Genomic DNA, 24799 nt, shown 5'->3' on the forward strand with positions numbered 1-24799 from the left:
TTTTATATTTATTTCTTCTTATTGTATGTATTAATTACTTTAATTATTGTTTAACTTTCTATTTATGTATTAGACTAGCAACAATTGTACTTTGCAATTTTAAAATGAAATGAGTGAACCGTTTTGCTACGCCAAAGAAATAACATAGAATAAAAATAAAGCATGAGAAAGTCGTGTCAAATCCCGCTGTCAGGTCCAGCTGGATTACTTTCTATACATATTATAGTCAAATCACATATAATAATATAATATATAAATATGAAACATACCACAAATAACCATATTAAGCTTCTCTGCTATCTATAACATTGCCTTATTTACTCCAATTGCTTAAGATAATCTTGGTCAATAAGCAGCAATATAAAACATTTATATATTTCAGATTTAATTCGAACACTGACACTAAACCCACGACTAAGGAGAGAAGTGTGTTTACATTGTCTTTAAGCACACTTTTGCCGTTCCGTTATCAGACTGCGAATGATATTATGTCCTTATATATTCATAGAACGTCATTGATTATTTATACCTGTCTATTTACTATCTCGTTGCTTGAATAATATCAAATACCAGCTGGACAGTAACGGTTTTATATTAATTGCTTCCTAGAATCGCGTGTTAGTGTGACCTTGGAACTTAAGCCTGATTCAATCTGGTTCTGCATGCGAACTGTTATGTTTGTGCTCTTCGATGCAAGGTGAACATGCTTATATTACCGCCTACAACCTAAGCGGGTCATATTCATTGATGACAGCAGTCTGTGGTTATGTGACAACTGACAAGTGGTTACCACAGAGTATTGTATCATCGGCGCGAACACCGAAAGTGGATTCATGAATTGGATTTCTGTCTGATTTAAATTTTATGGATGGTAAAGTTTATGATTAAGAAAAAATCAAGTAATTTTAATTTATTTTATAGAAATAGTTTCATTTCGATACATGATCTTTCATCGATGATCGAAATTTTTATAAAGATTGTCCAAGCTGTTCAGGAGTTTTTCGAAAGCGAAAACAATAGCAGACAGTCACACAGATTTATATGTAGTTGGGATGTATACATTTCATCTACTAACTATTTTATCCCTTGTAAAAAGATCGAACAATAATATAATAAAATTAGGTCCGCAAAGATTGTTCACCTCTAGGCAATGTTCGGAGCCACAACCGTTCAGAAAAAAAAAGTGTTCCAAATTTAAACACGATGGAACGACGGAGTGGCTTGGCTGACGCCCAGCGACGGGAGAATCTAACTTGAGATCGGCTGCATTCAGCGGACGACGATATCATACAGCATTCATTAAATCCGAGAATTTGAACTGGGTCGCTTGTTACCGCGCTGTTTTACATGTCCCAAGTGATTATGATATATTTATATGATATGATTATGATATATTATATATTTATAGTCCCATTATACTTATAATATAGCTTTTTATTATATTTATTTACAGACTAAGCTGACATCTATACAGCGTACATAGACTTTGCTCACACTTTACTTACGTGAAACTTTGCTGAGTGTAATGTTTAGTGAGCTTAGCAGAATCTTTTATTTCGTTTTATGACACACGTTACATGACAAATTATGCTGAGCTTAAGATAAGAAAGTACAATGCATAAGTATAGTTCACGTTGTATCACATTCAGATAAGTTTAACGTAAGTAAAGTCTGAGCAAAGTGTAAGTAAGCTCAATAGATCTTAGCATTAATTCTAACTAGTTGTGCCTTTTTATAACTAAAACTTATCATAAAAACCTTTAATGCTTATGTACCACAAAGAAATAGGCTTCCCAAACTTTTTTGGGTACACTAAGGATTATCACAATTACGATCTATGTCTGAACACTGAAAGATAGCTGAGAAAAAAAAACCATTCAGAGAAAATATTAAAACGGAACCCTTATAAGATCATTTTGTAGTCCGACCGTCCGACCGTTTGTCTGATTGTGAATCTCAGGAGCGCAGATATGAACGTGATAGCTTGAAATTATAACAATAAACTCAAGTCTCGAAGCTGTGAAAGATCAAAATTCTATGTTAGATAAAAAAAGAAACCGCTGTTTATGCAGCAAAAAATATGTATATTTCGACATTCTCAAGGGAAACAAAATTTATTGGGTATTTTTCGTTGACCTAGAACTATGAAATTTGGCAAGTAACTACCATCTTATACTAGAACTATAGGGAAATCTCTGAGAAATATACATTTGCAATTAAATCATATAAAAAAGGTCTATATGTTCAAATTTTGAATTGACATATGGGGGGGGGGCATCGTAATATGAGAGGGCTTCATTGGGAAACAACAAACACTTCAACAGGTTTTTAATTATTTTATTGACGAAAAATGAACAAACACTTTTCCCTTTCTTTAAAGTATACTTAGATGACTAATAATATGTACGGAACCCTCGGAATCTAAAACAACAATGATCAGTATGTTATAAGGACAACGCCAGCTCTGATAATCGTGAGTAAAAAGACTCAAACATCAGAGTTTTGTTCTCAGCAATTTCCACCTCCGAAAATGAATCAATCGTATGATAATTTCGGAAAATGATTAGAAGAGAAGTATTCTGTGTTGGACTATTGTAATTGTTTCAGTTATTGATGTCGGGTTTATATACTAGGTCTGCATTTGTGGCCTTTATCATTAATAATAAAGCCTGCTGGTAGCAGGCTTCATCTATACTAATCTATACTAATATTATAAAGAGGAAAAATTTGGCTAGTAGTTAGTAGTACTAGTTAATAGGCTCCGCTACTACTGAACCGATTTGAATAATTCTTTCACTGTTGGGAAGCTACATTATTCCCGAAAGTTACAGCATATATTACATTTTCAAAAAAATTGGGATCCCTACTAAAAGTCCAGTAATGTAACCCAAGGTGTAAAAATACGTACGCGAACGACGTCGCGGGGTATCAGCTAGTAAGATATATAATAGCTTTATGGCTACATATATATGTATACACTTTTGTAATAAGGTCCCAGTCCCATCCAGTCTAGTCCCAGGTTGTCCAGATATTGGACAGCCTGGGACTGCAGTTTGTTGGCCTTTTTTTCTCAGAGCGCCATTTGTTTCCGAAGCGGTAGTAGAGTGTGAACTGACAACAAAAGGAATCAATTTTCAGAAAATAAATGCCTTTTAAGTCGTTTTCACTTTTTGAAGTATTCTGCCACTTACAAAAACATAAAAATATCATACAAAGCAAAACAGAGAGACACAGATAATGATGATATTGATCTAATTTGAAAATAATTTTGATTTACTATTAAAAATAACAGAAAAAAGAGTCGATAACGTATGTATGGAAAAACGGCCAGAAATGTTGGCACTTAAGTCAAGCACATTACTTATAACAATTATTATTATATAATATATACGGTATGTTCTAGCCTCTCTTAGCCTTAGATCTATAGAGGATATTCAGATATAAAACTCAGGTTATGTTTGTGGTTAAGTTTTCGGCATTCCTAAACATAATATTAGGAGTCGTGTTTACTGGATGGTTCTTCCAGCCACGAGTTCCATTTACAAAGACTCAAAGATCAAAGAGTTCTAATTCAAGACAGGAAGAATATTAGTGTCTAATTTCCATTCAGAAATTAGGCTATGGAGTTAAGGCAATTGACATAATGGATTGGGACAGTTGAATTTCGCATCGGTTTTGGTATATTTTTCGGCAGTCATTAGTGGACTAACGATATTAGGCTTCACTTCACCATGCAACCGTTTTTTAGGGTTACATAACTCTATATTAAAATGAAAATGTATCCATAAACAAGCTTTTAAATAATATTTTAAACCTCGTAACGTAAAACAAATGCCCTTTATTTCTTCATTGTTTTGCGGTAATTCTTCGTCTTAAATTTTTTTGAAGTAAAATCTTGTTGGTAGTTTTCGCAGCTTTGGTATGTTACACCAACAAGATCCTTTGCATCCATAGCCTTGGTTTCTCTGGAAATACTGTAGAGCAACGAGCATAGTGGAGGTTTCTATTCAATAGTGAATCTCAATCTGAATCCGACATATTATAGGCCCTACTTATTAAACACTCCGCCGAAATACGTAAATTTATTTTCCACCTCTCGAAAAAAAAACCAATGACATTTGACACAGAGTGGACAACATGAAAAAAGGTTTTATTTCAAAAAATTGCCAAAGACCGTTTCGTGTAGTCTTTGCCGACACGCATTTTACATTTGACAGCATTGTTTGCTAGGGATTTAAAAATTGGATAGAAATGATTCTTTTTTATTTATATTTTAGAAACTAAAAGTCTTCACTTCACTTCACAAAAGGTTCTATCACTTTTAATTCTCACAGAATTACTTAATATTGAAATAAAATAGAATGCCTTTAATTCTGTTTTACAATTTTTTCCAAAAAATACTTAAAATCAACTTAGATATCAATTAAATATTTATTATTACTAAATTAACAATACTAAATAAATTAAGTAGTAGTTGCTACTACGACTTATACCTCCCCTAATCCTTTCCAATACGCTCTATCTCTGGCTCTTCTCATCCAGCCCGGCCCAATTCTTTGAGTAAAAATATCACTCCATCTTCTCTTTTGTCTAGAACCTTTCCATGGTATCTATATCGTAACTCTTTTCGTCCATCTACAATCATCTAATCTACATATTATATGACCTGCCCAGCCAAATTTCAGCCGTCATAGCAAGGATCAGATCCTTGCTATGACATCCGTCAGTTTATTGTTCATTTTGTCTGTAATTCGGATGCCTAGCATGCTCCTTTCCATTTTCTTTTGCTGACGGCAATCTTTCTCTCATTCTCCTTCCTTTGCGCCCAAGACTGGCATTCATATGTAAGAGTTGGTAGTACGGAGACTTCGTAAAACTTTTTTCTTTATGTACATACTTCTCTATTTTTCATGATTTCTCTGTATCCCCAATATTTTTTCCATGATAGTGCAATCCTTCTTTCCACTTCCTTGCCTATACAATTTTTGAAAGATACCAAATGTCCCAGATAAATATTTTCTTTGACATATTCTAGTCCCACGCCTTCCACCATTACATCTTCGGTTTCCCCATTGGATAATATTGAAAATACAATTTATTAAGTTTTATACCATTCCATCTTCCTTCTATGTTAATATATTCGTTGTATTCAAATCGCGCGATCAAAAAACAACTGACGAAAATCTGCCGAACAGATAGAAGTAGGCAGAGTTTGAACGTGAGTATGAAGCTCCCAGAGTCCAAGACCATCTTTTAAATCTTATAACATCTTAGCCTTACTAAAAATAGTATAATATAATAAATATTATACTATTTTAGGTGGCCTGTGCTGAACCAGACAAAAACCATACATCACTTTCCTTCATTTAATATCTACTATAAACTATAGTACTTATTTATGCCTTCTTTGTCAAATAAACTATTTTAAAATTGTTACGTTTAAAGAATAATAAAACGTTATCGTATACGGAACATTTGAAAGTTCACGTACTATTAGGAAAGCGTACATTTCGTGATGGGCATACATACCTCATACATCATACATTGCTACATCCTGATAAACATATTGTTATCTTGTTATTCCATGTGTGTATTTAATACTGTTATGTTTTACTGGCACATGTAGGTCGCTGCCCTCGAAACTTACCCAAATCGTATCCTAATCTAGCCTTTTTTGTTGGATACTTCCCTAACTACTGAAGGGACCCTAGGGACTACATCACTATTGAAGACATAAAATAAAGAAAATTTATAAAGCTATCGTGTAGTTTTATGAAACCATGGTGCAAGCGAAACTCTTTTTCAGAAAATTACATAAATACCAGCATAGTAATCGGAAGAAAAAATCAAATTTTTATATATTATGCCTTACTTATTCAAAAAATAAAAACACTTCTTCCTTATTCATAATCATTACCTCTAAATTTCTTCACAATTTATAAAAACAAACTTACGAAGCTGTTTAGCTTTAAATACTCAGGGTGTAGAATTCTTACAACAATCATTACAGAACAATTTCAAATTAAACTTAAACATTATTTGTTTATCGATTTCAACACCCTTACCCTACGCCGTACAAAGTTCGACCGACGCGACCGTCAAAGAGAAACCGTGCTTAGGCTATAATACACGCGTCAGCACTTTGAGGCAGTTTCTCTTTGGTGGCCGGCGCTACTCAACTTTTGCGCAGCAAACTGGCAAGTGCGCTTTTTGATATTGAAATATTCACGTTCATTGAATCATTGATCTAGTGACCCAATTCTACAGTAGGTTCAAGTGTGCTGGAAATGAAATATCTACTTTTCGACAAAATTAATGCACGGGTTTGTTAATTTTTCGTATATCCTCATCAAATATGCTAACAAGTATGTACCTACATTTATTTCATATATTATGCTAGTTCTATACTGTATATAGAGTGCACCAGTGCAATTTGGCTCAATATAATTTAGCCAATCAAACAGTGTCGCACGCTGGTGATCAACAATTCAATTGACGGTATGTTAAAGTCGAGTTGTAGGCTCATTAGAATAGGACCCACGCGAACTCCTAACCAATATGTCATGGAAGACAAGAACGCTTCCACAGGACAACATGGACAAATCTAATTAATTGCTAACTATATACTATAAGGTTGTTAATTATTTATTTTATTTGATGAGTCCCTATAAGGGCTATATTTCACCATAAAATATAATAATAATAATAAACTATTTTATTGGAAGCTAAAAACTAACAAAAATACAATAATACTTAAAATTAAATATAAACATTAACTACATTAACATCAGCTGCAAATAGGCACAAGCTCAGCATATGCTGACACACATATTAAGTATGTCCAGCGCCGATCTTCCGCTTGAGATACTCTGAGACCTCGTAGCAGTCCCAACACCTATATGCTATAGACTAATATACATTTTTATGAAGACTTTTTTGATTTACGACTTTTCGGTAAAACTCTGTGACATAACGTCATATGCGAACGTTGCTCGCTCTATGGGTACATCTCAAGCGTCAACTAACTGTCTATATATAGTATATAATAAACACTGTCAAACTAATTAGATTTAGAAGACTTCTAGAGCCACTTTAATAACAATTGTTATCTAATATATAAGTTAATCATAATTATTTATCTATTTATGCATTAGGCTTACAGTTTTGAGTATAATAATAATAATACCTACGGCATCATTATACAGTGTACTACAATCAAAAATAAAATGAATATTAAAAATACCCACTAGAACTGAAACAAGTTTAAGCTTCTCAGTTTTGTCACAGGTTACCATTATAATTAAATATTTTATTATACAACGTTCTGTTATTGTTGAAAAAAAATAAAAAAATTTCATTATCAACTTTTACATAATACCTGCTTACTCTTACATAAGCTTGACTTATTACAAGTTCTAACTTATGTTTTCATATTATCAAATTCAAATATTTTTATTCAAAATAGGATGTGAAATCACTTATTGAAAGTCAAAAAACTACCATGTTATAATAAAGTTTGAGTTCAAACATGAAATTACTTAAGTCATGCTAATAAATAGTAATAACCAATGACGTTCTATATATACATATAGATAAATCACGTAGTAGTAAAACAAAGCCGAAATATGGAACATGCCACAAATTACACCATAATAAGCTTCCACTGTTAGCTATACATTGCCGCATTTACAATTCTTAGTCAATTTATTGAATTAGGCGTTACTTTGCGGAAATCCATAATTATACAAATGATTTAAGTTTTCTTTAGTGATAATTCCGCCAATGTTTGTTTTTAAACAATTCGACACGTGTTTCGCCTCTACACAAGGCATCCTCAGGACGTGTTGTCTCGCCAAAATCTGGCACGAGACTGAATCAAATGAGCTGCCGCTGTTTTATACCCTCGTCCCATGAAATGACGCGCTGTGGTTAGTCGGCTGTTGTGACGTATTACCCCCGGAAGAGATACGTTACAAAGGTGATGGGACTAAATTTGTTTGTTCATTCAAGAATGTAATCGTGTATGTATTTTTGTGTTTTATTATTTCTAACTAAAGAAAACTTAAATAATTTGTATAATTCTGAAAAAAGTGTGCTTACATTGTACTTAAGCACACTTTTACTGCGCCGGTATCAGACTGCGAGTGATATTATGTCCTTATATGTATAAAGAACATTGGTCATAATAGTATTATAATGCATTATCCTTTATAAAACAAAACAATATGAGTAGTTCATGAAATAGGTCAAAGTAGAGTGATGCGTTTATTTCGAGGTAAACTCATCATACTTTGTGAAGTTAGATTTAAATAATGTTGTTTGATTCAAGTTGAGTTGACCTTACTTGAGTCACTCTCGTAACAACCGTTGCTACTAGTTAAGTAGTTTACACAAGAAAAAGTTATGCGAAGCTGACGTAATGATAAAATTAAATAATCATTTATGTATTTTACGTTAAGGCCATCTTTATTTAATACTAGCTGATACCCGTGACTTCGTCCGTGTACATACATGACTAAGCACGTAGTACTTATAAAAATCTTTATTTCTTAACAAAACTTAAGTTTTATCGTTCATAAAAAAATTTGATTTCAAATTTTATTTGAGCTAAACTTAAGTTTATATTTTACCTGCTGTGAAAGTTGGAAAGATATATAAATTCTAATTAGTTATTCATTTTAAACTATTCTTTCAATTTGATTTCTGAACGACGGGAGACACATCAAAGGAAAAACAAATTTAATGTTTTTATTTAATTCCGAGCATTTTCATATTTATTCACCTTTTAAACCTTCCCTGGACTGCCGCAAATAATTCAAGACCAAAATTAGCCAAATCGGTCCAGCCGTTCTCGAGTTTTAGCGAGACTAACGAACAGCTTTTAATTTTTATATATATAGATTAGAGTTGTTTTAAAATACAACATGGTGAAAGTATCTGTTATACAGACGACATATTGAACATTATTGTTGATTGTATCACTTGATTATACAATTACAATATACTAGAGTATAGAAAATAAAATGGGCCAGATAGAAGATCACCTGTGACCGAAATACAACAATATATTAAAGGATAAGTGAGTAAGTGGGTATATTGTAACTGTAACCTATATTGATTGACAGGTCGTAAGGAGTCAGCCACTCTTTTCTCGCCACCTCGCTCAAGGTTATGCAAAAATTAACATTTTTTGTATTAAATAATTCACAGTTTTTCTACAGAATCTTCATAATCAATTGCATAGACTTAGAATATATCAGCGTATAGACCTGATCGAGATGATAACGAGTTGCCAATTTTAATTTGTCAATGTGTGTGTTAGTTAGTGTGTTAATATTAAAATACTAAGGAGCTAACGCCAAGCGTGGCTGACTGTTTACGACTTGTTCTATCAAAATCGGATACAATAACAATAGATTCAATTTCATTTTCTATCTTGCTGTATCGCCGTTACTGATGTAGGTACGTCTCTCTCGCACACTTTGTTAGTATACACACTAGTATATTGTCCCACTAGAGGACACAGAGTAATTAAAATGTCAAATGACATCATGACAATATGCAGCAATATATAGGCTATGTCTTAGATAATTTATAAATTAGACTCTATCTAGACGTACATACATCTAGATACAAGTCTTTTGTTGTTAGACAGCCAATAAAATGGACATGAAGTATAGTAAAGAACAACCACTTGGCGACCAATAAATACAATAACATTTATTATTTCTTGTCTTACTTAACTGCGGCATTATTAAGAGTGATGTAATATTACATAATATATTCGGTGCGACATTCCAACTCCCCTGATACAGCGACAACAAACACACATAATCAACTATACTATAAATCATATGCTCTTCTAACATCATTTTCAAGGATTTACTAAATTGTATTATCGCTACAGTCAAAGTTTTAAATGTATTGAAAATTAAGTGTAAGAGATTTCCGAGAATATAATCACTCATCACGATATCTCTGGAATCACTAGAGCTAAAGACTTGAAATTTGGTAGGAATATTCTTTTCACCGAGTAGGTCAGCTAATAACGGATTTTCCAAAATTCCATCCGCAAGAGTTTTTTTTTATTATGAACAGAACAACGTCTGTCGGGTCAGCTAGTTATTTAATAAAATATAATTGACTGAAATAATTCATTGCATGCGTATTGCTAATGTAAACGTATTTATAAATGTGTCTAAAAATATAGATTCCGACTATGTCATCACCAACTAACGTATACTTAAACCTTCTCTGTGAAACACGCTGCATCTAATAGTATAAGTATTATTCCGATCGGTTCAGTAGTTCTCGCAGTATAGATAAATTTGTTTGTTGTTATGAAGTATGACGTCATAGATATATAAGCGCCATCGCGATAAAAAGGCAGGCGTTCAAAGTTTCCGCGTCGGTTTTATTTTTAGCAATTCTTTTTAAATACTTTGAGTTGAATTTTAAGCGTTCAGCGTTAAGTATAACAAAATATATACTATTAATATACAAACGTTCGCATATTTCGTATCGGTGTAGATGCGAGTACTTCGTCCACCTGTCGCAGGTTGTTTCGCCAAGGTCACGCATAAACGTCGCGTTTTCAACGTCCGGTGTGTTCAATGTAAATGTGTATTATTCAGCATTATATAATATACAAGTGCTGAGCTGACAAACGTTCAGGTTCTTATTGTATTCAAAGTTTCATTTTCGAGTCCGCTATACATGTGAATGTTTGGTAAGTTATATTTAAAATAATAAAAGTGTTACACTAATCAATAAAAAGTCACTAAATTGTGTGACTCGGGTAAGTTAAGTGATTAAATAGAATGCAAATGTGTGCAAAGTATTATTTCAATAGGGCATACATTCTGTTGCATATATATATATATAAATGTGTGTGTATATATATACTAGCGGTCAGTGGACCCGACAGACGTCCTGTACACATGTGTTAAATGTGAAAAATCAGTCCAGCCGTTAGGAGGAGATCACTAACATACGCAGGAGAATTATATGTCGACTGTATTGAGAATCTAAACCAATCTTAAATTCACTGCAACACTCTAAAAAAATCATCAAAATTGGTCCAGCCATTAAAGAGGTAGTTCAATTGTGAATCTAAGCCATCCTACAATCCACTTGAACACACACAGAAAATTTCATTCAAATCTGTCGAGCCGCTTAGGAGGAGTTCACTGTCAATACACGTACGTTAAGATTATATAGCATATATTTCGTATTAAATATATCGTACAGCTAAAGTATTTTATTTAAATAAATATATAACATTCGCGTTAATCAGAGATGATAGTTCGTTATCTTGCACACTTGTACAGGACATAGGCTATGTCTTATTTGGGCAACATTATTTGTGTTATTACAACAAGGGAGGAGACCAGCAGGACGTTCAGCTGATGGTAATTGATACGCCCTGCCTATTACAACGCAGGGCCCCTCAGGATTCTTCAAAAATCCAAACAATCTGAGCGACACTACATTTTCGCTCGTCTCCATAAGACATATTATTTTAAGTCTCGTTTCCCCGCTAATTTCACTAGCTACGGCGCATTTTTGATCGAAACTCAGTAATGACTGACCCGTAAAACGTTTTACTGCCGTATATAAATTGAGAAAAAACCTGCATTTTTTTTGCGGTATATAAAATAGATAACGACCGATTGTCAGAGCTACCAAATATACATATAAAATTTGATAAAAATCGATCAAGCCGTTTTGGAGGAGTACGGCACGTAACATTGTCACACGATAATTCTATATATATTACTTATACATACATCTTTATATATATCTACATTTTTCAACAGATCTTCACATAATTCAATACACAGCTCGTATTTCAATATACGAGCAGGAATTGGCAGTCAAACAAAAATGTGATTGTGCATCTCAAACAACACATATGTAATACTCTTAGATGGCATTTCAAATTGCGTTCCATGTTATTGAAATATTCAGTTCATTGGACCGAGAGAGAATCGATAATATTGTGATGTGGTCTATTGGAAGCAATGAGCGTGTCGGCTATGGTGTATGATCATACTTTATGGCTATCTTTAACAATTACTAGGCCTACTTCAGTCTGATAGCCGTTTATCATGCTATAATTAACGATTAGAAGCAGATCAAGCTGGTTTCGGATGCGGCGATGGCATCGTAAAATGTTTCCCATTTTAAATTAGGTATTTTTATAGTATTTTATGCAACTGTTGTATAAGAAGTGTCAAAACACGTGAGTGGTGTGGGTTATCGCAATCAACGAGCGATTTTGACCTAGTTATACAAAAAAAACAAACCGAACATACAACATTTTTTCTACCACTTGGTAATTTTAAATAAAACACACATTAAACACACAAAAACCACAAGATTTCGAGTTGCCGCTTAAATGGGTGAGAATTTTTTTTTCTTATTTTGGCATTAAAATATTTAGTCTAATTAGGTACTACATTAAAATATTATCTACACAATATTGTAAGGTATTTTCTAATATTTCTGTGAACCTACCATACCTAACCTAGATTTAATTGTTTACGGCACAAAAAAAAACTTTTTTGGCGACATTATTATAGTACGGTAAACAATGCCGTTAGCCCATAGAGTTTTACTTTTTCAAAGGTTCAATTCAGTAAGCATATTTCATAGATTTCAAAAAGAGCGGCTGAAGTAGCAATCGAACTACAACTCCTCTGGTGGTCCTCATATTCAACATCGTTGCTTTAATGATAAAAATTATGTCTAAGTCCTACCAGATAATTCTTTTAAAATACATATATTCAAATTCAAAAACACTTTATTCATGCAGGTTACAGTATGACACTTATGAATGTCAAAAAAATAAAAATAAAAATATTCTTTCTTATTGAATTTACCGCTACTTCGTAAAGGGTTGAGCTAATGAGAAGAAGTAGCAAACAACTCATTGCCACTCTTTTAAGTCAAGATTTACATATTTTTAATTGTTTTACAAATCATTTCAATTACAATATACGCACAGTGACGCAACAAAAATACTCAAATGTGAAAAATTTAAAGGCTTACACGAGTAAGTCAAAAAAAAGAAAAAAAAGTAAATTAATACTTATAAGCACAAGAGTTATTGAGTATAGTAGATGCATCAATCCACACATTAGGCATTATGTGAGCTTTTAATAAAATAAAATATAGAATAACTTTAACGTTAAAGGAAATAATAATAATAAAAAACACATCAAGCAAACCTCCCGGTAACAAGATCATCCAGCCACCAAAAGTAGCACCCGTTCACGAGCATGACGCATGGACCAGCCATCGCCTCCCTCGACCATATTTTAGGGAAGGGCACGACCCGCACCACGTCGCCGCCACAAGCAGAGGCTTTTAAGCGAGCATGACGAATATACCAAAGAAAACATTTTTTGTCATTTCACGGAACCAATTCTGGTATTTGATCAAATCACTAGATTTGTTTAGAAAAATGATAAAATCCTGTTGTTATTTTAACTTCTTCCGTGATTTGATTAAATACCTTAGGGAATTGACCAAATCTCTGTTTTTATCATATCCCTGCGACATACTTATGTAAGTGAGGCTTTATAAATGACAGATGAATAGAAGATGATGAGTAGAAGAGTTGCTATTAAACAGTAGTGATAATCATCATCAGCTGGAAGATGTCCACTGCTGGATAAAGCCTCCCCCAAAGATCGCCAGGACGATCGGTCCTGCGCTTTCCTCATCCAACCTATTCCTTGAGGACTTAACTGCCCCAACGTCTGTCTTCCAAGCTATGTACCTACCCAACTGCCACTTCAGTTTCGCAATCATCAGGATATGGCTGTAGCCCTCTCCATTGCCCTCTAAGTCAATGAGACTTACACAAAATAAAGTCTTTAGGGCACCAAAAGAAGTTTTCACTTCAAATTGAGGGAAGTGGGAACCTTTAGTTTTTGTATACAACATTTGTAGAAATAGAATTACAACACGCGCCATTACGTGTTTATCTGCGTTTTAAAATTGAAACAACGTCCGAAATAAATTGATCTTTCGCGTAATATATGTTAATGATATCAGCAGTCAGTTCAAGGATACTTTTAGGTCACATTTTTATGACCATGAACGGAAAAATAAATGGGTAATGTGGTGGTACTTGTGAATGTGATTTGCGATACCGTAGGAGTCACAGATAAGATTAAACGAAAAGTTATTTTTGGGTCTAAAATTACACTTTTAACTTGTTAAACTTGAAATAAATTTGGACATTCACCATTACTTCGGAACTGCTGAGCTGTTATGAGAAAAAGTGGCAAGAAACTTTTATAAATCAAATAAAACAACGTATGCAATGATATGCAACAAAAATACTCCAACGTAGAATCTTAGACAGTTATTGCGTAGTAAAATTTTTGTTTTATTACGCCAAAGTAGTGTAACTTGTTGCGTGTGTACATCAGTAATACACACACACACTTTTTTTTAAAGAAAACTTGGTGTGTGTTCTACAAACAAAACCGTAGTTTTTGTCTGAATTATAATTTTGCATGACGATTAACAAAAGGTAAGAACAACACATACGCTACATATTATAATGAATTACCATGCTCTTAACAAGTCTTCTCTTTTGTTCACTGGTGGTTTGTAGCATAACCAAAAACCACGAGCAACGAGTGTCTGACGTCAATATTATAAACAGAATCCATTAAAAGTACTTAACGCTTAATACACCAACTAAATATTTAGTTTGCGTCTTAAGTTAGTAATCTTTGACTTAACAGTGTGTTCTATTGTTTACATCACTGACTGTTGCTCCACACTTCTTCTATTAGTTCACTTGTCGTGTTTTTTTTTAATGACGCAGAACTTGACACAGAGTAGAGAATGACACAAAGCATGCACGTTACACAAAACGTGCTCATGTATTGTGTTGGAACAGTTGCTATTATGTTGGTAAATAGAACCTTGGTTTTAACTGTTTGTCATTGTTGTACATAACATACAAAACTAATTTACAATGGCTCAGATAAAATAACAGAATTCAGTTGATATTATGGGTGATATAGTGACAGTATAAATATATATTTGAATCTGTGTTTTTTTTTAAATAGTTCATGATTGCACAAAGATGATGTCACGAGATCTATTATGGTCGTGGAAATTTTATTTGTGGAGTCAATTAGACGAATGAGAAGACACAAATTATATTAGATTCATAATAACAAAATTAAAATGGCAGGGATGTATGGCCATAGCTATATACTAGCGTATAGAATAACAAAGCGTGCCAGAGAGTAGAACATCTCTAACGGAGACACAACAGAATCAAAGCTGTCACGTAGTCTCTAGTATGACCTCAGTCTATTGTTGAATGGTAAGAGTATCATAGACTTATTCTCGCCTCCTTATCATGTGATACATTGTTATTCAAAATAGGATATGATACCACTCATTGAAAGTCAAAAACTACCCATTCTAAGTCTAATTAAAAAAATATTGTCATACCTGTGCTCTGTTAATGACATCGTGTGGTCCTCTCCATGTGGTCGCTGCGGGGGACTTTCTTTTAGCAAGTTCAAGAGTGGCCTCGCTCGGGCATCGCTCGAACATCATCACACGTTCAGCAACAGATCCTCTGGTAAGGAAAGGTCTGACCGGCGTCTGGCCCGCAGCTGATGCCGTCTCTGCAGCACCAGCGCTCAGCGCGCGTCGTGCTCGCGCTTCAAACTTTGACCTGGCCTCAGTTACATGTGAACCAAGAGAAGCCCTCCTGTCACCATTGGCCCCAGTAGATGGCTTCCTCGCCCCAGTGTCCAGTCGATCCTGGTAACGGCTTTTAGCGTAATCGACGAGTGAAACTGGAGGGACGACGTCCGGCCGGTCAGCGGGACGCTCTGCTACCACACCTCCAGTTCTCAACGCCCTGAGCAAGCGTTCTTCTTCACGAGCTACCTCCAGACGCATAGCAGCTGAATCTGCCCTTCTCGCGGTAGTGTTGGGTGTTCCGTTCCGCTCCGGAACCAAGTCCGGTGGTAGCGTCATCTCAGCGGGCTCGTGGTCTATATTTAAGTGACAGTCCCGCCTCTGGTCCGCTCTCCGCGAGTCAGGCCGCTCGCGACTCTCCGGCCTCTCTCTGCGGATGTCCGGACGCTGCTTTATTTCGGGCTTGGGTTCGGGTTTCGGTTTGGTTCGCAAGCTGTCCGCTAGCTTGAGGCCAGGCGTGGGCCTGCACGACAGTATCTCTGTTGGAGCGAGGCCGCGCGCTTTCCAAGTCTGATATATGGCTTCGGCATGGTCTGATATTTGCTTGGCAATAGCTGCAATATCCTCTTCACCGGTGTCGATCTCGCGGCGTGCTGTAGCCGCCATCGCGATTTCAGCGGATTAAGCGCTTTAAGCGCCCGGGATATCCATGAACACAGAACACTAAAACACTGAAACTCAATTGGATCCGTCACAGATTTCACTGGAAAGGTAGAACATTGAAAGCAGCTGTAAAGCGCGCGTGGGGGAGTAAACAAAAGCGATCGCGGAATCGAAAGTATTTGCGTAGCCGGCGGTGGCACTACAGGCCGACAGCGGGTGTTGGCACTGACTGCGGAGTGCCGCGGAGGCGCGAGGCGGGAGGACGGAGGAGTGAGGACGGAGGCGCCGCCGCTCCCTCCGGCACTCCCGGCTGCGGGCCTGGGCCCTGGGGCCACCTCCCGCAGGCCGTCGCGCGCCGCACATGTCCTCTTTGCTCACTCATTTAGCACCTGATAAAATTACAATCAATCTATCAATACGAGTCTAGACATATCGATACATCGGTATCTAGTTTATTTACTTAATGCGGGTCCGTAGAGATATACATATTATCATCAATATTAAGACTCGCATATAAAATTTTTAATGCAAACTTTATTCAACGCAAACTTATTTTATCGTTCTCGTTTTACTCGTTGATAGAGTTTAATAATGAATTGATGGAATACTTTACTAATAACATTTTAGGCTGTTTTTAAATGCAAATTTGTTTTCAGAGCAAAATTAATCAAAGTAATTTTATTATTAATGTAGACTTATTATTACAATATTTAATATTGTCGAAAAAATTTACATTTTATAAACACATAATATTTAATATTTAAATGTGTTAAATGCCTATGTGTTTTTGGTTTTCGAGTTTGAGTTATCAACGCTCTTGTGATTCCTCTGAAGATACAGGGGTGTAAGGCTGCGGTGGTTACTCACCATCAAGTGTATATATGTATACTTAGTCTGGCCATAAATACTGTTACAATTAAAAATAATCAAAATATCACATTTGAATTTGCAATCTGTCTCATTTATATGATTGTTCATTGAGATTTCTCATTTTGGCGCCAATACATTGTATAATATTTTACGACATTAAAATGAAGTGGGGTGATAAAGAGAACCGAATCGCTGTGATTGCATTACACAAAGTAGGTATAGAGCCCAATGTAATTTTTAAAACTCTCCATACGCTTGGTATTAGTAAAATGATTGTCTACCGGGCTATTAATAGGTACAATGAGACCTCCTCTGTTTGTGACAGAAAAAGATCTGGCCGTCCACGTAGTGTTCGTACGAAAAAGGTGGTCAAAGCAGTAAGGGATATGAAGCAGTGACTGAACCATACTTTTGTGAATAAGGTATTAAAACATCGGCACAAGTGTATCAAGATGCCATTCTTGAGAAGGTAGTGAAACTCCTTAACAACACTATGTTCAATAACCAAGAATGTCAAAGCTAGTCTATGGTGTGTCTAACGGATATATCATATTTATATGTAAGATTTGGATTATATCGTGGCAGATAGAGCTGACAAAAATTGGGTGCTTTTCGTTTTATAATTATTGTTCGTGTACACTTTTGTTTATGTTGTGCTTAACTACGGCTTAGTTAAACACAAGCTGAACACTATTTTGTAATAGAAAAAGATAAACTCCATTTCAGACATCGTTATTGTTAGGTCACTGACGTTGTTATAGTAAGGTCGCCATTTTTAAATTAATTTTTAGTACTAACACCGTTTGTCTTTATCTTACCTTTGTCAATACAGAATCACCTGACAGGGAGAAGCAATTTTAAACATGGAGTAACTTAGCGTTTATTAATAAGACAGTGTGTGTCGTGCCTTTTGTATTATATTATTATTAACTAACCGCAGAAAAACATTCCTGTTATTTTAATTGAAGTCTCTACGGCTTTTACATAATACTCCTTTATAAGGATGAGATATATACTTACGAGAGTACTTAGACATTACTTGTCTACTTATCTGAGTGTGAATAAACGCGAAGTTGATTTTTGCATTGAGCTGCCTTATCTTAAACTCAACATTATTTCAGCTGTCAAATGACTATAAAAGAAAAATTAACTATTATGCTAAGATGAACTCAGCGAAGGTTCACGTTAGTAGTCTGAGTACGGTCTATACTTAAACGGATAACGGCGGCCGTAAATGGCCACGGTCCCTATGGTTAACATCTTTTTAATATGGGCATAACTGACAGCCCCCTGTGCAGGGCCTGCATGGTGGCAGACGAAACTGCTGCACATGTACTTCTGCATTGTCCAGGTGTAGCAACTTACCGGGCTCAACATCTTGGTACGCCAAACACACTCCTAGAAGTCTTTAGGAAGGAGAAGTGGTTGCTATTGTTTCTGGAGAAATTGGGGTGGCAGGAATAACAAATATGTTCCCACATATGCAAAATAGGCGCACAGTCGTCGAGTTGCGGAAATTGGCCCGATTATACCATACCATACCAAGTACGGTCTATAGATCTCAGCATAAATGTCACGCGCACGGAGTTGTAGACAACAGCTAGTTAAACAGTTAGTTGAACATGTGCTAATATCTCGCAGGGTTCGTCAGCGCGCGCCGCTCTAGTAAAAATAGATGTTGTCTCAACTCTATATTTATCCATCAACGTTTTAACTTGTGACGTGTTCATGTACTACTAACATTCTATGGTGCCACTACAATGATGCAGAATCTCTTTCGAAATTAAAACAACTTATTAACCTTAGATAATTTATACGTCTAGATAGCCTCTTGCTGCTAGACAACCGATAAAACAGGCCAGATTTATTACTTTAGTGTATGTGACAAGCTGCGTCTTACACGGGCGATTTGTATGTCATTTTGTGTTAGTGTGCGTGCATTGCTCTTAAGTGTCAACCTCAATTTTTTCGACGACTTTTTCACCGCTGTCACTGTCTATCTATTTTTTTATTTTATTTTTTATTTTATTTTATTTATTGGGAACAACAAACAACTATACATGACATCTTACTTAATAATTACAATTCTTACAATATAAATACATGTATAATCAACTACGTTATCCACAGATTACTTATTTGTGTTGGAGAAACAAATTCACTAAACTCACCTTATCCCAAAGGTTTTAAAATACATACATATACACATACATAGAATCATACAAATATATATATTAAAACTTATCCACATTATATAACAATATTATTATTCACAAAGATTACGAAATTATTTTATGCAACTTGTTAAATATCAGTTTCTTAAAGGTACCCACTCTTGTTTCTAGTATGTCAATGTCAAGGAAGTTTTGGTTATAAGATGAGACCATCCTATGAATTGGAGAGCGCATGCCAGCATTTGTACGACACTTTTTTAAGGCAAAAAGTTGATGAGCGCGTGTAGCCCTAGAGAGATGACGTACAGGAACTCGGTAATACAGCTTGCGTGTTAGATCAATGCAATCATATTTATTATGGCATATGTCGTATAGAAGCATTACTTCAAGTTGTTCACGTCTGGCTTTTAAATCTAGAATATTGTATTTTTCAAGCAATTGATCATACGAAATATTGGCTGACACTTACCAAATTATTGCTTTCTATTGGTAACTGAATTTTCAAAATCGTTTCAGTAGGTCCAGAGATACAGGTCGGCAATGCTCTTGTAATTCCTCAGGTGTTGCAAAATAATGTGGGCGGTGGAGATCACTTGAGCAAGTCACGTAGAGTTGGCCGTAGGAAAAACATGGCATGCCCACTTGGGCATGTTTTTCATTTCCAAGCAGCAGGCATACACTTGTATGCCTGCTGCTTTTAAGGTTTGACCCTGCGTTCTGTGGATAGTCATTGAAAATGAAAATCAATTGAACTGCAGGCGTTTAAAATTAATAACTCTTCCACCCGCAGATGTCCGGTCGCCCGAAAGCCCGTCCCACCGCCTGCCACCGGACCGCACCACAATACCGCGCACTCGGTTGTTTGTCGTCATAACTATTCAAATATTTAGAATTATATCTTCACATTCAAAGATGTAGTATAGACAAAGATTATCTACTTTTAATATCTGTTGTGTAAGTGTTATTCTGACATGTAAGATATATTATTGTTGTTTCAAAAATCCATTTAGTAGATTTCGCGTGAAAGAGCAACAAACATACACCCATACATGCAGACGTCCATACATTCTTACAAACTTTCGTATTTATAGTATCTACTAATAGATACTTCTTTGGAAAGCAAGAAAGTAGAGCTGATATTTTCACAGCGTTGTAAGATTAAGTTTAGTATGTATCGATGTGCCTATTTATTACGTCTGACCTAAATGACTTGTCGTTCTCACTTTTTGCCTCAGGCCCTCAGGTGGAAATGACGTCCGTGACACACAATTGATCTAATATCAATGCTGGGCTATGTTTTTGAAGTATTTTACTTTCCCGCGGAAACCCGTCACTATTATAGGATTTTTTTATTTTATAATACACATTGTTTTACCGGCAATATAAGGTATCAACTTGACAAAATTTACTAAATTAGGTGCATAAGTGGTTGTATACTAAGCAATATAAGTTTCATTAGTTTTTTAAAAGTATAATGCAATATAATTTACATTCGTTTTTGTTTTTTTTTTTCCCACGGGAACTCGTTAATTTTCCAGGACGAAAGGTATCCAAGATGTTGACCGGCAATATAAGGTATCAACTTACCTAATTTAACTAAACTATGTGCATAAGTAGTTGTGTACTACGCTATGAGTATACTATGAGTATGAGTATGAGTATAGGTTTGTAACTATCCCAAGGGAACTCTTTAATTTTTCGGGGTGAAAAGTATCTAAGATGTTGACCGGCAACATAAGGTATCAACATGCCAAATTTTATTAAGTTATGGGCTTAGGTTGTTGTGTACTACGCTATATAAGTAAGTAGAGGTTTTTACTGTCCCAATGGAACTCTTTAATTTTCCGGGATGAAAAGTATCTAAGATGATGACCGGCAATATAAGGTATAATTATGCATTTTCAATTAAATCGGACCAATAGTTTCAGAGCTTAGCCCGTACAAACAGACAGAGAAGAAAAAAATCCAAAAAAATCGGGACTTGTTTTATTTTTCTTCTTACTCGGTTTTGATAATTTTTTTCTTTGTACAGAAATTTGATCTCTACAGATTTATTATAAGTATAGATAGATTATGATTTACGTAATTCTTAATGGAAGTAAAGAAATTTATCACCACCAGTTGTAGGCTCCTTTCCACAGAATGCCGGCTAGATTATGGGCGGGATTATTACCACAATGCCTATTTCTGCCGTGAAGCAGTTATGTGTAGGCATTATTGTGTTTCGGTCTGAAGGGCGCTGCAGCTAGGGAAATTACTTACAATATTGTTATCCTATTAGGTGTATCCAATATATTAAAAATACATAAATTGAAATAATAGAATAATATCAAATATCACACTTTCAATAACAATTGGTATAAAACTATGATTTGCTCCACAAATTTCTGAACAACAACCAAAAAAAATTCCTGGCCGACTAATAAAAAAAATAGTTTGATACACCTACGATTCCTTCCGATATTCAAAAAATTATAGAGAACCTAAAAAAACAAAAAAAGTGTTGGTTATGATGGATTTAGTACAATAGTCTTAAAACATGTAGCATCAGCAATTGCACCTCATATTAGCCATATAATTAATATCAGCATCATCAATGGCATATATCCTGATAAACTTAAACCAATTATAACTAAGCCTTTACACAAAAAAGGCAAAAAAGACGATTTAAGAAACTATCGACCAATTGCTCTAACTTCAATCATGCCAAAAATATTTGACAAAATCATTTATCAGTCAATATACTCATTTTTAGAAAAGAACAAATTTCTTGTTCCACAACAAAAAGAGTTTCGAAAAAACTACATCACAAACATGGCCATTTATGATTTTATGAAACACGTGGTCACAAATATAGATAAACGAATGCCAGTTTGTGCACTATATATGGACATGACAAAGGCATTTGATTTTGTTGATCATGCAAGTACATACTGTTAAAAAAACTGGAACAATATGGACTACGTGGGAACGTCCACAGTCTAATACAAACATACCTTGCCAACAGGAAACAGATAACGCACATTACTAAGCTAAGCCCACGTAGTAAAATGGAAAAAACTGGCAGTTCTCGAGAACGTGAAATTATATACGGTGTAGCCCAAGGAAGCGTGCTAGGCCCCTTATTGTTTTTGTTATATATAAACGACTTGCCCTCAAATATACCATATCCTACGATCTTATTTGCAGATGACAGTGCTATAGTTATTAAAGGTGCCTGCAACAACTCGAAGTAAATATAAATGATGCTCTAGCAAGGACACTACACTGGCTTAACTTTAATAATTTGCAAGCAAACCTACAGAAAACTAAAGTTATGATCTTTCCTTTGCGTGAACCAAAAATCACACCTCAAAAAATTAACGTCACATACAATGACTGTGTTGTAGAAAGTGTCGAAACAACAAAATTTTTAGGACTAAACATTGACAGTAAATTAAATTGGAAGGCACATGTAATGGAACTTAGTAAGAAGATAAGTAAATTCTCGTACGCACTTCATGAGCTTTCAAAAGTCGCTAATAGACAAACTGTTCTCACAGCGTATCATGGATTTGTTGTATCCAACTTACGTTACGGCCTAATTTTCTGGAGAAACTCATGCGAAAAAGATATAATTTTTAAAGCCCAAATGAGCTGCATTAGGTCAATGTGTAGTCTTAAAATAAGGGATAGTTGTAAACCATTCTTTAACCAACTTAAAATTCTTACTTTGAACTCACTATATATCTATGAAATAGCATTATTTGTAAAAACTAACCCTGATACATTTGTCAGAACATCTGAAATCCACAATATAAATTTGAGAAGCAAGAATAGATTACGTTTACATGGCAGCAACACAGCTTCGATGTACAATAGTGTTCTTGAAATGGCGCCGAGAATATTTAACAAGATACCTACATATACATATCACAGAACTTAAGTTGACGTGTTTTAAAAAGAAACTATTTAATGTGCTTTCCATAATTCCATAAAAGACTGCTTTTCAGATACAACACTAAATTAACATTTTTTAAATATAATTTTACTTTATTTAATTTCTTTTTACTAATTTCACTTGTTATATATTATTTCAAAATATTCAATTATTGATATGTATATCAATTAACTGTAATTGTGTATATATATATTTGTTTGACTTGTTATTAATTACTATTTGTACGCCACAGCATGCGGGCAAGGAATGGAGAACTTTTATTGTGATTAGAAACATCTATGTATACCCATGACTACAAATAAATGATCTTATCTTATCTTATCACATAAACAATGTGAAGAGACAAAATATAATATCAAATATTTATAGTACAAGTAATAGGAAAAACTTGTATGAAAGAAAGAAAGAAAAAAAGTTTATTCATGACGATATAAACATAAAAAAATTGAGAAATATTATTTTCTATACGTCACAAAGTGGTCCCAACTCAGCATATTTGCTGGTTTGACAACCGCTGGTCTTCCGTAACGTCTTGAATTACAGAATGAAATAATGAAAGATAAAGAAATGGAAATCAAAATAAAAAGTTTGATAGATATATTAAATATTCCGTTCTTCCGCATGACCCACACATGAATGCTAAAAATAAGGCCCATATCTTTATCATCATTACCAAAGCGCATAATAAAAAAAACACAGACTCGCCAAAACACAAAAACCGCTTTCCTGCAGATACGCTCACGTCATGATTCTACTTTATCTATGTATTATAGACATTTGCTATAGGAATGGCTCACTATCTTATATTTTGTAGACTTAAAAGGCAACAACGCTATTATTTGCGTTTAACTTCAAAGAGATTCATGTGTCCGTATATGGCGACCATCATTAGCCTCGCAGATAAACACATCTTAGAAATCGGTTTGATCAAAACGGAGAGAAAAGTGAAATCACATCGATAAATATGTAGCACAGAATTGTTAAGGTCATACTGTCAAATTAATGTGCGTAAAATCGGTAAGAAACAATGTTAATAAATCGGGCATTCAATAAAATGTGAGTAGGTATATATATGTCGGCTGGTACCTTGTATAAATCTAATTTTATTATCAATAATATTATGTAAATATGGTCTTCTTGAAGTTATGCTTCTTTTGGCGCGTTACGTAACTTAAAAATATCCGAGTGAATATTTACAATGCGCGTGCACACCGTCACGCACATTCCACACCCTGACGTTAGCTGGTCAACTAGACCATTTGTATCATACTTCAGACTGAAGTATGCGGTATAATAATATATTTTAAAATAACAACAGACAATGATGTAGGTTTACGATGGACCGTGGATGGCAATTGATCTGAACTACAAAGGTGTGAGGAGGTATTGTCAAGTATTGTGAATGAAACGTGGTGTTTTTTCTATCTTATATCTTTATATATAAAAATGAATTGCTGTTCGTTAG

At 34.7% G+C, this 24799-nt stretch overlaps 1 protein-coding gene across 2 annotated transcripts in view; it reads right to left on the reverse strand.

Moving 5' to 3' along the window:
- Positions 1-16568, reverse strand: part of LOC126971101 (serine/threonine-protein phosphatase 2A regulatory subunit B'' subunit beta-like) — a 148063-nt gene extending 131495 nt beyond the window's left edge. For both annotated transcript variants that reach the window (XM_050817247.1, XM_050817248.1), the window contains exon 1: positions 15490-16568. In XM_050817247.1, the coding sequence (XP_050673204.1) occupies positions 15490-16353 (864 nt within the window). In that variant the 5' untranslated portion in view covers positions 16354-16568. The remainder of the gene's footprint in view (positions 1-15489) is intronic.
- Positions 16569-24799: the final 8231 nt, after the last annotated feature.

This window comes from Leptidea sinapis, chromosome 23 (assembly GCF_905404315.1).
Source record: "Leptidea sinapis chromosome 23, ilLepSina1.1, whole genome shotgun sequence".
NCBI classification, from domain to species: domain Eukaryota; kingdom Metazoa; phylum Arthropoda; class Insecta; order Lepidoptera; family Pieridae; genus Leptidea; species Leptidea sinapis.